The sequence below is a fragment of the Eupeodes corollae genome, chromosome 3, assembly GCF_945859685.1.
Source record: "Eupeodes corollae chromosome 3, idEupCoro1.1, whole genome shotgun sequence".
Lineage (NCBI taxonomy): Eukaryota > Metazoa > Arthropoda > Insecta > Diptera > Syrphidae > Eupeodes > Eupeodes corollae.
The window spans coordinates 108,847,805-108,862,248 of NC_079149.1; the positions used below are offsets into that span (position 1 = coordinate 108,847,805).

The following is a 14,444-nucleotide window of genomic DNA, read 5'->3' on the forward strand; positions in this document are numbered from 1 at the left end:
AATAAATAAGAAAATTGAGTTGAATGGTGAACATATCCATTTGACAGGTTAAATTGAAGAAAAAAAGTCAGACAATAAAAATGTCCCAAGAAAATAGCCGGGCTAGTGCTGAAGGTACGTTTATATAAGAAATAACAAATAAAATATAATATTCGAACATGTTGTTTAAAAGTTCTGTCCGAAAACCTTGGAACAACATCCTCAGCATATTTTTCATTTTTAACAATATGTACAGTTTCAAAATCTTCATCCTAACTTTCTTCAAAAAAAGAAAAAAAACAAACCTAGTGCTTGTTTGATTATGATTAGTTTTTACATTTTTATTGAAGCTTAAGACAAATAAATTGAAATGTCAAATAGTGACAGCTAAAGTGTTCAGGTGTGTTTTAAAAATAGTTCTGAACGTCAGAACACGCTTTTTTCAGAGGACTCTGTTCAGAGCTCTATTCTGAGTTAAAAAAGAAAAACGCCTAATATGTCAAAGTCGGAGCGACCGAAAGCGTGATTGTGGTTTAGGTAATGGAATCATCAATTAAGAGTTCATGCGTGATTCAATCGTGCAAATTATTTTCATTTTAAATGTTAATGACCAGTGAAATCAGTATATATCCACTGTAAACTAGTCTTTAAGCCTTCAGTTAGTTTCTTTCTTTTTTGTTTTTTTAATTTGTGTGTCGTAAAAGGGCAATTCATAATCAAATAAATTAACATATTCATAAAGCCATGATAAACATTTCCTGCACTCTAATAAATATTGAAAGGGAGGGAAATTCTTTGTGGCTTCACTTCTCGAACTCGTGGCCATCAAGTAATATGCTTTGCATGCATCCATCAAGACTGAAAAGATATTTTCTTAAGAGGCTTCAATAAAGAGTTCATTCGATAAAACTAAAAATGTCAGTTCAATTATTAAAAAGTAGCCGTTGACAAATATTAGAGTAAAGTGCCTTCCACATGAGAGCGAACAACAAATTAACGAATGGACGAACAAACGTGATTTTACACATTTCAAAAAGTCAATTTCAATTAAAAACTCATTTAATTTATAAAAAACCAATTGACACTTATGTAAGGATAATAAAATTTGCATTTTGTTCTCTAAAACAAGACAATTTTATAAAAACAATTTGGTAGTAACGAATTGCAGTGTGGTTGTTACGAACTGTCAAACTCTATTCGCGTTCCACATACCATCCACACTGCAACGAATAAATTGTTCGAGCTCAACTTAACCTCAAAATTATACCACTCTTGACTTGTTTGTTGAAAAGGGTTATTATAAATTGACAATTCATCGCTGTCAGTAAATAAATAAATAAGAAATAAAAAAATAATAAATAATAAAATAAAGTTCATGTGAAAGAAAAGTCAAAATATGCGAACATCCACAGTTGGCAGTTCGCAGTTCGTAGCTCATGTGCAAGATGCTTAAGTTAGTTTTTAGAAAAAAAACTCTGGGAGGAAATTGATCTTTTACAAACAACAAAATTTTGTATGATTTTTAAATATTGTCTTGTGTGCCCTGTGTGAGCAAATTAACTCATAGGACTTATTTCCAAAGATCAAAAACAAAAAAATTTTTCATTCGAACTGTCAACGAAAACTATAATATTGAATCTTTATGTGACGCGGTCTCCTTGTAAACATCAACAAACAGCTAATTTAGATTATGATGAGATACTAATGTGACATAAACCGAAAAACAAAAAAAATATGAAATGTTTGTTTATGGAATCAAACTAGATGATGAGCAAGCGTTTGTTTTTATTTCAAGGTCAAATGTCCAAATCATAATTCAATTCTTACACTGAATGATGAGTGAGTATGTCCTATTTAATGTGAGTTCAAGTTCATATAAGTATGAATCACTTTTTTATTTCATTCAAATCTGTACGAAAGTTGAGTGTCAATAGAATCAGTTAGATATTGACTTAAAAAATCGATAAACCCTGCCACACACAATTTCGTTTTTCTTGCTCTTTAACCGAAAGTTTAAGCATTGGTTTCGTGGAAACAGTATTTGTAAATTTCGATTCCGAAAATTGTGCCTTATTTTTTTTAAAGTTTAATTTGAATGTCATTTTAATGTGGTTTCCATTGGTAAAACAAATCAATTTATTTTGTATTTAAATCTGTCAAAATGGTGATTTCCCTTTTGTCACATTTCATTGGTAAAAATAAATCCATTTATTTTTGATTTCAACTTAAATTTTAGATCTAAATTCACCAATTCTGTGAGGTGAATAATGTGGGTTTTGGTGATTTTCTTTTTTAGTTTTTGATTTGGTGAATTATGAAAACATAGTCATGCCGATAACAGATTTCAACGACATTTTCATTATGACAGAAATGTAAAAATTGACATTTGTCTCTCCCCGCAGTCTACTTATCGGATTCTGTAATAGACGGGAATATTCATTCGTGTTTTGGTATTGTATTTTATTGAATCGGAAAAAAAGAAGCAAGTTCGTACAATACAGTCGTGAGTCGTGCCCCTGAGCACAGTAAATTATGTCTTAATTATGCTAATGGATATATTGTAGACACACAACTGACACTGTACAAAAAGAAAGAAAAGTTCTTTCTTTGATGATAAATGAGGTGGCTATTGACTGTTAATGTTGTTTAACAATTTGTTTCAAATATGATATTTTACGTTTTCTTTTGTTGGTATATGAAAATAAAAATAAGTATTATTCAGTATTATTTTTTATTGATATTACATCAGTTTCAGGGTGGCATAAAGATGAAATAAGTAAAGACATTTATTAGGTTAACTTTTTACGAAAGAGGTTAACTATTAGGAAATATTCGATTTTTTTTTGTTTTAAATGTCAAAGTTCCGCGTTATTAAAATGACACACTCTCTCAACATATTCAAGTGTCAGAATCCGAATTATAAAAATGGATTATGGAAATCATGAACGATTTAAGGTTGAGCAAAGTTTAAAATTGTAAAAATAAATTCGGCATATCTAAACTGCAAAACTGTAAATTATAACAGCAAAATGTTGTCCATTTTGTTCAAAAGATGACAGCTTCAAAAATGACATCTGCCCAAATAGTGGAATATTTAAAATGAAACTTCGTATTAAAGAAGAACCCCTTAAAACCAAACTACAACCTTACAATAGGAAAAATTTGACTCCGCTTCAGATCGTAATTATCGTAAGCCCGACCGCACGCTCGAATAGATCGACTTTCTATTTAGAGGGCGCTTTGACAGCTGTCAACTGTGTTATCATTGCAATTTTGTTTGTTTTATTTGAGAATCTATGTGTGTAGCTGCAGTGTTGTCTCTTCTGTTGTTATATTATAAAAAAAAAATCAACAAAAATGTAAGTTAACTTTCTTCTAAACGTCCGTTGCTTAAAGGTTCTTAAGTCTCAAATTTATTATTTATTGAATTCGTTAAACAAACTAACGTTAGAACTTAAGACTTATATTACATTTATTCTGAGATTAATAGATTTACAATGCCTTAAGCTGAACTGAAGTATTGAAATTTTTACTTTTAAAATCATCGCTTACAGAATATACCAAAAAGTAATACTTGTTGTAAACTGAAATCAATTGGTTGAGGGGACTATTTTTACCATAGTTCGATGTGCTTGATATAGAACGTAAAGGAACTTGTCTTCTAATACTTGAATGGTTATAAATAAAGTTTAATTGTTCCAAAATTGATGGTGATATGACTAACCCATTGATCAATTATAATAAAGCATAGCTGAATGCACTCTCTGTGTTTAGAAAGCAATGGAAGATTTATGAGCGTGAGCCTATGATTGTAGGGTGGAAGTTCGAGCCTATTGGACCATTGAAAGAAACGGAGGCAGAAGCGCATGAATCTTCTTTGTACTCCTTCTATTCTGTTTATATGGACTGAAGAAAAGGGAGCCAATATTATGCAGCCATATTCCAAGTTTAAGAATACGAGTATAAGGGTCGCAAAAATCATGTGAAAACCGTTTGATTAATCCGAGTGTTTTATTTGTTTTTTTAATAATATAGTCATAGTTATTTTTAAAAGTTAATTTTAATTTAAGAACAATACCTAGGTCAGAGAACTAAGAGAGTTTAGTCAAATAAGAAGAGAATTGCTTTTTTAAAGTCAAAACATTTTGTTTGCGTGTAAAACACATTGATTTACATTTGTCTACATTTAGTAAAAGCTTATTTATGAAACACCATTCGCGAAAACTATTTAGATCATCTTGTAGGAGTAAACAGTCGTCAAGTGAGTCGATACGTTTGAAAATTTTAATGTCATCAGCGTAAATTAAAACAGATGAGTGTTTTATTATAGAAGGTATATCGCTAACGTACAAAATAAACAGTAAAGGTCCTAAGTGGCCACCTTGTGGTACGCCAGAGTTGGTATAAAAATATGATGACAGCTCATTCCTAAAAACTACACTGTATGATCTATTATATAAGTACGACGAAACCCAACTAACAAATTTATCGTTAAAGCCTTGGGATTTAAGTTTGGAAGTTAATGTTTTATGGCAAAATTTATCAAAGGCCTTACTGAAGTCTGTGAAGACACAACTTTCAGGAAAAATTAAAGATCTAAGCGATTCATCAAAAAAGAATATGAAGAGGATAGAATAAATAGGATGCGCATTTTTACGAACGATTTCATCTTCAGCGATCCAAAGAATAATTGAAATCAAATGAGGGAAATTTTGTGTGAGGGCCAATGACGCGTTTGACAGGAGCATCTTTGAAAAAATTTGGAAACATATTTGAAATTTTTTCAGAGTCATGTCTAAGTTCGTTGTTGAAAAACATGCAGTTTGGATATCCGTCAGTATTTCTCTTACTATTAACATATCTCCAAAAGTTTTTTGAGTCGGTTTCAGTACTTAAGATAAAGTCATTATAAAGAATATCTGAATAGTCAATAAACATATTTTTTAGCTCATTGTATATTACCAAGTCATTATCAGCTTTTGTTTTATTATATTTAATCCAGGCCTTGTTTTTTTTACTTTTTAAGTTTTTAAGCAAGAGTCAAAAAATGGAGGAGATTTAGAAATATTGCGTGGTTTTCGCAATGGTGTTGTCTCATAAAAAAAGTTAAAGAGAACACAGTAGAATTTATAGCACATGGCATTAATGTCACAATTCTCAAACAAATGATTCCAGTTAACATTACATAACAGGTTGGAAAGTTCATTAAGTCTGCATTTTTTAAAGTTAAATTTAAGATTTTCTTTGGAGCAATGATTAACATTACATACATTTAAATTAAAAGATAGGTCTAATGCTGGGTGATGTCGGTCTTCTTCGACAAGTAGGGTATTGGCTGAATTTACAGAAATATCTGCATTGAGTTTGTTCGAGAAGAATATAAGGTCCAATATTTTGTTGAAGTTTTTGGCACTCCCATTAAATTGGCTTAGTCCACATGAGGAAAGACTGTCAATTGTCAAGAACTCATTGGTAGAGGACAAATTAATAGGAGATAGATAGTTCTCATGTCTGTTTAGTCCGAATCAAGTTTGGAAGATTGAAGTCTCCTAAGACTAGTAGCTCATCTTGTGGCTCAATTTGATCGTTTATTTTGTGTATGCAATTAATAAAGTTTTCATAAACGTTGTTAGGAGAGTTTGGAGGTATATATGTGAGTGGCGATAATGTATAGCAGTCCTGTCACAGTTTTAACTTTTATGCAAATCATTTCTACATCAGATTGATGAAAGCCGTCAACCAAAGTGCCTATCAAGGAATTTCTTACGGCAAGCCAAATTCCACCTCCTACAGTGCTGATGTTATTTAAGCAGTGTCTATAACGTCTGTACACTTGATTATTCGAAACGAAGAGTTCCGTATCCAAAAATGTTTTTATTTAGCCAAGTTTCAGTCAAAATGATTATATCGTGTGGTAGAATGGTTATATTTTTGTAGACCTTATTGATCTTTGTCCGTAGTCCGTTGACATTTTGATAATAGATTAGAATTTTTTGAAGCTGCTTCTTTGATAATGTGGCATTGTCTGGATATTCTTGTGCTGATTTCCTTATTTTCAAATTCGTGGGCTATTTTACCACTAGGCCACATAGAAAGGGAGTTGAGAAGTCCAAAGATAGAGTCGGGCATTCTTAGTTTGAAAGATGCATATTTCGAATAGTTGCGGTGGATCAATTTCTCTACTTTCATGGTGGTCGAGAAACCAAACTTTTTTTGAATATAATTCTTAATGTCAAGAGCATTAGTTGAAGGGTCGAGTTTTGATATGAATAAAGTAAGGTGACCTTCGAATAGACAAAAGTATGAGGCAATCTAAAATGTTACCTCAGGCTTTGACTCCGCTTCAAATCGTAAATATCGTAAGAGAAGCCCTACCGTAACGCTCGAATGGATCTGTTTTCTATTTAGTTGGCGCTTTGACAGCTGTCAACTGTGTTATCATTGCAATTTTGTTTGTTTTATTTTAGAATCTGTGTGAAGCAGCAGTGTCGTCTCTTCTGTTGTTATATTTATATATAAAAAATAAATAAATCAACAAAAATGTAAGTAAACTTTCTTCTCAACGCCCGTTGCTTAAAGGTTCTTAAGTGGATAAGCATTAAAAATGTTTCTTTCTTGAAATATGTGCAGTTTGTTTCTACATTTTAGAAAATCGAGACCAGTAGAATTTTATTTTACTTAGCAACCCTTTTTTGTAATTAAAGTGATTGAAAAACATAAGTTTTCTGACTTGTATAAGTTCTATATAGAAGATAAGCCAATTTAAATAAATGATAAGACTTTATTACATGTTATAATGTATTCGAAAAGGGGGCATTTCGTATATAATTTGTGTGAATAAATACAAATGTCGTGGAATCAATTTAATCAATAATATAGATAATAATTAAAAAACGTACATTTGAGTAACATACGTATATTTTCTCATAGCAATCATTCAATATTGAAGTTAGATCGTAAAAAATTGTTTTATTTTTGAGATAAGTAGACATTTTAAATACATGTAATAAGTAATTACAAAAATTATAACTTTGAACTTTTTTAATACAAAATAATACATATGTACGCTCATTAAATATTGATTGAGAAGGTATTAAAAACTATTGATTTTCACACTCAATACCTAGGAAATACTTTCATATACATGATAATCTCTCATTGCCGTAACTTCAAGTGATGGTGAAATATGAAATTTGATTTTTTTAAATTCCATTCCTGGCTGAAAGTTGATAATTCAGAACTACATTTTGGCTACGAATATTTACAAACTTAACTACTATGGGATAACAATTTTATTCGCTTTCAAAAATCTTCATGTTTAATCTTATATTGGGAAAAGTAGTTTTAAAATCTTTCACATAGGAGCCAGTTATAGCTATCATTGGTTTTCATCATTGAAAACAAACATTTTAATTTTTTTGACAGGTCGTTTATAGCTTTCCTTAAAAATGTCTGTCATTGAAAAAAATTTCCTGATTGAAATCCACTGACAAATTTTTAGTGACAGAAATCTGTCATTGGAATTGCGTGAAATTGGAACACAAATCAGTGGAACGAATCTTTTCACTTTTAAACAAAAAAGTATCAGCTGTTCAGGAAAATGAATTTCCGACCGGAAAATTAAAAAATACAGTGTTAGAGAAAAATAAATTTGCTATTACACTTTTTTTCTCAAAAACATTCTTTGCGTGATTTCCGATCGATCGGTATACAATTTTTATTTCCAATCAAAGGGAAACACCGTCTGGGTCTATTTCAATGATATCTATAACTGGCGCCATAGTCCCTACCAGGGTTGTTGCGGATGTACAAATTCTGACATCCGTGGAAGCGGATGCGGATTTTTTGAGAATCATATCCGCGGATGAGGATGCGGATTTTAGAATTTGTTAAATAGAAACAATTTTAAGTCCGTAAATAAGGGAACATTTTATTGATTATCTTTGCGTTTAATAATTAAATTAAATTTATTAAGCCTTCTCAGACTGCAATCTGTTTCTTAGTGGATCGTATATTAATCCAGCTCCACTAAATAGTTGTTCGCTGGGAACACTGGCTGTTGGAGGTGATAAATACCTTAGTGCAACTTTGGAGAGCCTTTTAAAGTCTGTTTGATGGACTTTCCACCAATCAAGTGGATTATTATCCAATTCTAGTCTTTTTTTATTTCGGTAACATGCTAACTCCGTTAGGGTTATCAGATTCTCCTTCCCTTCGTCTTCAGTTGATGAATGTAGCATCATTGCCATATCGCTTCTGAAGCAAGCCTTGTAACTTAAACCGGACGTTCCTGGTTCCGAATGTAAAGTCTCATCCATTTTCTTCTTTTTTGTGTTGTTTCCATTTGTTTCCTACGTTGGAGAACTGGTGCTTAATGGATCATTTATCATCTTTAGAATTACATTGCTGCTCATTTTGCGAGTAGCTTCTTCAAAAGGTTTGAGTAGTTCAAGGCAGCTTTCAATTATTTTCCACTCTTCTGGCAAAATTGATTCAATATTGTTGTCATTGGCATAAAGACTTAATGCATCTTTTATCTTGAAAAAAAGCGTTAAAAACATCTGCATCCGCAACAAACTCCGCATCAGATTATGCGGATACGGATGCGGATACGGATGTTGGAAACATTGCGGATAATCCGCATTTGCGGATGCGGATGCGAATATTCGCAACATCCCTAGTCCCTACATATATTGAACATTTCAAATGTGCTACTTCTGAGTGTTTTGACGGTCCCTGTTGAGAATTTTTCGCTTCATTTTAAAGAGTAAAAACACATGGCATACTGGACGTATAGGTGTTTTATTATCTTAACTTTTCTTAAGTTGTCTGTGGAGTTGTAAGTCATTAACTTTTGTAGCTGTAGTCCAAAGCTAATTAGTTATAGTTTGCAGTAACTGCCAATTACTTTCTTGCAACCAGCCCAAATGATTTTTACTAGACTAATTTTATGTGACTGGTACTTAATGTTTTGGCAAAAATTCGATTTTTTTCAAAAACGAACCAATAGATTATTGATAAACTTTCTATTAAAATTTTTACTTAGCTTGGCTTCTTTCAATGAAAAAATTTGTTTGTATTGCTTCTTAAGGGGTTACCCTCCAATTATACCTTATTTTGTTTGTTAAGAACTAATCAAATAATTTCAATAATTTCCCTGCATAAGCTCATAAACTGTTTTAGAGATATTTGATGATCATAAATATTTTTTCTATAAAAACTGCATGCTTAAAATATTTTTAAACTAAAATTTGAACATTTCGTATACCAATTTAATACAAAAAAGGAGTCTGGGATGCGACCCACACTGATAACTTCCCATCCCGTCTGTCGATTTGTCTTGCTTAAAAGTTTCTCTGTATGTACTCGTATCAATTTTTACTATTTGAGTGCTATTTTTTGTAGATTTTATATTTTATGAAAAAAGGGACTGTTGGATTTTTATATAAAAATTACTGAATATCGAAAACAATATTTTCTGTAAAATAAAATAAGTTTGGAGCATTTATTTCAAATTTTTGAAAAGCTATTTGAGTCAAAAGCAAATTTTTACCAATTTTTGTAAACAATTCGAACAATTTTCGAGGTGACGGTGAAAAAAATGTCGCGAAGGTACGGATGTACGAACATACGTACACACAGACATCCTTCTAAAAATCTTTTATTTCGACTCTAGGGACCTTGATGGCTGAATCACAAACACGCTTTAGGTTCGGCTTCACCTGACGTTTACGAGTTCAGCCATAGGAATTCAATGCATGCTATCACGTTTCGTTTGACAATCGTAAGGAAAAGAACGTAATGTTACGTAATGTGACTCCAAACGGAAGCTCTAGTTCAATTATTTGAACATTTGCTTGGTCTGACAGTTCATCAGCTATAAAAAAATGTCAACAAACAAAATATTTGCTCTTTGGAGGGATTAAATAATAGAAATGTCATTCAAAGAAACCTCGAAGCAGGCCTAACCTAACGCAGACGAAGCCGAAGCTGAAGCGTGTATGTGTTTCAGCCATAATGGAGCTTTGACCTCACGTTTCGTTTGACAATCGTATGGAAAAGAACGTAATACAACGTAATGTGACTCCAAAAGGAAGCTCTACTCCAATTATCTAAAAAATTGCGCTGTCTGACAACTCAACAGTTGCAAAAAAATGTCAACAAACAAAATATTTGCTCTCTGGAAGGATGAAATAATAGAAATATTCAAAGCAGGCCCACCGTAACGCAGATGAAGCCGAAGCTGAAGCGTATTTGTGATTCAGCCATGAACCGTCGAAAAATGTCAAAAGTTTCAATTCGACAAATCGGACCCATTACAATAACTTCCTATGGGAAGTTAATAAAATAAATACAAAACATAGAAAACTAAAAAAAAACTTCATTAATTGTTTCGTCGTAAATATGAACAAGAATGAGTAAAAAAAGAAATGTATATAAAAAGATTTCATTTAAAAGAATAAATAATGCTTTACAAAAAAAAGTCAGTCACAATCCCAAGGCGAAATAACGTCTCTGATGGCTGGCTACATCAGAGATCAAATAAAACAACAACACAAAAGATTCCAATGAAAATGAACGAGTAGGTTAGGTGAGGTACCTGAACTCTGTCACTACAAAACGTCAAACGAATAAAACCAAAAGAAATCAATTTTCAAGTAACCACCAAATTTCCTTTTATCAATGTTTTCTTTCTACTTATTCATAGATTCTATTCGTAACGTCAAGTCGTGCACAGTGTATTCTTATTCGTTCGCATTAGCATTCGCTCCCACAGAAACAGAATTGTGAATGTGAGCGAACATTCAATCGATACGCGATAAAGTAGACATGCATTGTTGACTCAATGGTCTCGTTCTCTCAACTTGCATTTGAATGTGTTTAAAAAAATTCCTCAAATCAACCATTTCATTCACTCTGCATAAATTCTCGTCTGCATTGAAATGAGCGAGCAATAATTTTTCCATTCTTGTTCGTTATTTTAGTGTAAGTTCAGTTGTCGACTTTGACTGACGTCGACGTAGACGACGACGCGACGCGTCTGATTGCGAATACAATATACATCCAACCATTTTAAGATTTAATTAATAACAAATCAATGGCGGATCCCGATTATTTATCAAAAGCCACTAAACGAAAACGCTTCCATTACGCAAAATACGTTAATTACGATAAAGAGCGAAACATATCGGAATGCTTGGTGTGCCGCAAACAATTGAAATCTCTGTCCACGGGCAACATAAAGCGTCACTACCTGAAGCTGCACGACAGAAATCTCGATACAGATGCCGACAGCAGAATCCGGTCGTTTCCCCTTCGAAAATTTTGCAAATTCAAACCGAGCATGGGCATGAATAAGAGTGAATTCTTAACGTGCTGTGTTGGGTTGGTTGCTGTGAGAAATATTCCCATTTCATTGTTCGACGATGAGGATTATTTTAAGAAATTGTTTGCGCCATTCGAGGAGGAATTCAAGATGACGTTGAGTTCGAAGAATATCAGGGGCTATTTGAATGGGGCTGTGAGTGAGTTGAGGAGCATTATATCGGATGAGATACGAGCGAAGTTGGTTTGTTTAAAATTTGAAGTTGTCACTCGTGGGGAGAGGGGTTTTCTGGTTATGAACATTCAATACATTGAGGATTTCAAAATAGTTGTTCAGACAATTGGTGTGGTGGAAATGGTTAAGAATCAGGAGACAGATATGCAACATATCTTGAGGAATATGAACGAATGTGGTTTGGATGATTCGTTTATTTATTCAAGCTGTTCGGATACATGCACTAACCTCTATATCCCCGAGTTGAAGGGCGATGACAGTGCCAAGAACGACAGAGAGTGGAACGTGGAATATGAGAAGATGCATTCGAATATAACGGATATTGTGAAGTGTCCTTCGCAGACTCTTCATGTGGCAGCAAGAACTGTGATCGCAGATCTGGGAGATAAAATAGATAAATGTCGAAGAAGTGTGCTAAGCTTGCAGTCGATTTCTTCTCCAAACGTCGAAGATCTTCAAATGCCAGTTCTTGATATATCCACACGATGGTTGTCAACATTCAATATGATTGAATCGTTGTCTAAAATGAAGAAATTCATTGATGGTCTGGAACAATCGTTCGAAATTGATTGGACGTTTGTAGGGAAGTTTGCGGCAGCATTTAAGCCTTTAGTGGAATGTTTGGAGAAGCTCCATGAGGTGAACTATATTGTGGGTGACTTCTATCGTGATTGTCTTTGCTGTGAAATAGAGTTGGAAGAACTGGGTGGAACCAATATGTACGCCAATCTATTACTCAAAGAATTGAAGGCTGGAAAGGCAAAACTTTTGGAGAATGGAGCTTTTCTTGCGGCCTTATACCTTGACCAAAGGTTCAATTTCATAAAGACACCTTTTTTGACCGAGGAACAGCAACATTTTGCTTTGGTGAGTTACAATTGTTCAAAGGAATTTTATTCATTCGAATGAATTCTTTTGCGAGTGGAACTTTTAAGAGCGATATCTTTAATGAAGAAAATCTTTATTTCAGGAACACCTTATGACAACAGTTTTGAATCTCAAACGACCCACGGTCAAAGATGAATATTCCAGCGATGAAGGTGAACGTTCAATGGATGTCACAATTGACAATGATCCATTCGTCAAACTCGAAGAGCGAACAAAATCAATGATTGGCTCCTTAACACCATCAAAAGGCAAAACTATCAAAGAGAAATTAGATTGTTTGCGATTTGGGGAAAGACTTTCGTTCCATGTTGATATTTTAAATCATTGGAAATGTTTGACTTATGAAGATTTTGAAATGAAACAATTGATAGAAGTTGTATTGGCGTGTCCTTGTACACAATCATCCATGGAAATGACAATGAAAGAATTTTCAAATGTTTTACTAAATGCAGATGCAAATGTTTTATCGAATAAATCATTAACAAATATTTTAATGTCAAGACTTAATGCAAATATTTTGAATTTTATCAATTTGGATACAAAAAATGATGATATTAGTGGGTAAGGGGGGAAAAAGGGATGACATGTATTGATTAAATGTATTTTATTGTGTGTATTAAAATATCATACAATTTATTTGGTATTATTATCAAACAAAATAAAACAACATTTTGTAAAATTTGGGTCTTTTTATTCGTTACTTTCAGTCTTTAAGAGCTTTTTACTACCTGAAGTAAACCTGTAGTTCGCCATGAAAAAAATGCAACAGTGGTATAAGTACGCTATAGTATTTTGTGTCCTTTAAAATACAGTTTTGATAATTAAAAACAAAAGCAAACAATGTTTTTTGAGAATTGAAAATATTATGTTATAAGTTTTTGAGGGATTTTAAACGTGGGGGTTGCAAGAAGAAATCACACTCATATTATTTATTGTTATAGTCAGGAATACAGCTTTATTTAAAAATGATTTCAGGCAAGTGGCTTCCACGACTGAATCGAATAAATTCGGGATTATCTGCGTAGACAAACGACTTAACATCACCCTAGAAAAAATAGTAAAGCAATGCTAGATCACACCATCTTTGAGGTGTGTATTTAGTAGTAAATTTGCACGATTTTCAAACGTTGTTTAGACAACATACAGTGGTGGACACGAATTTAGCACATTGAAAAGAGTACAAGTGTTTTTCTACTTTCAATTCCTTATTACTTGCAAGTAACGGCTCATTTTTATGTTGTTACTATTGGTAATAAAAATGTGTAAATAATTGAAAAGTAAAATACCGTTTTGGAAAAAATGAAGATTGTTTGTGTATTGCGTTGTTTTTAGCTGGATATAAATTTAGCCCGTTTTTCAATCAAAGAGTGTATTTTTAATGTTTGTGTTTTTTTAAAGAAAATAATAATTTTTGAGGTAATTAAATATTCCTGTAATAATCTTTATTAAAAAAAATTAAGAAAAATGAATTATTCATGGCAAAAGGAAAATGATGCTCAAGGGAAAAAAGAAGTCTGATCTTGAAAAAGAAGTCAAAAGGGCGGACGGTAACAGAAATTTCTTAAGTTGTTAGAATGCTCCAGGAAGCTGGTTTATAATACCCTTCTTCATTTCAAAAAGTGATTAAAAACGTTAAACAAAACCCCGGCCCAGAAAGACAACTACAAATAAATATAGAATTATTTATAGGTTATCGACCAAAGACCCGTTTAAGACCTCCAGTGCCATTCGAACGAACTATGGAGTTAATATTTAAACAAGGACCATAAAACGCTGATTAAATGAAAACAATCTACATGGGTGCTTTGCTCGGAGAAAACCGCTTGTATAAAAAAAAATCTAAAATCTAGGATACAGTTTACCAAAGCTCACCTAGGCAAACCAATTAGTTTTTGGAAAAACGTCTTCTGGAGCGATGAATCCAAATTCTGCCAGTTCGGATCGGATGGGAAAAAATATGTATGGCGTTCAAAAACAGGGAATATGATCCAAGGTTCATCATTAAGACGGTAAAACA

General features: G+C 32.7%; 2 protein-coding genes across 2 annotated transcripts in view; both read left to right on the plus strand.

Moving 5' to 3' along the window:
* Positions 1-14,444, plus strand: part of LOC129949159 (plasmanylethanolamine desaturase) — a 51,085-nt gene that overhangs the window by 25,568 nt on the left and 11,073 nt on the right. The window lies entirely within an intron of this gene.
* LOC129949158 (uncharacterized) lies at positions 10,679-13,110 on the plus strand. The gene is made up of 2 exons (XM_056060435.1): positions 10,679-12,406; positions 12,510-13,110. Exons 1-2 carry the CDS (start codon positions 11,078-11,080, stop codon positions 12,990-12,992), a joined length of 1,812 nt encoding a protein of 603 aa, XP_055916410.1. The 5' UTR covers positions 10,679-11,077; the 3' UTR covers positions 12,993-13,110.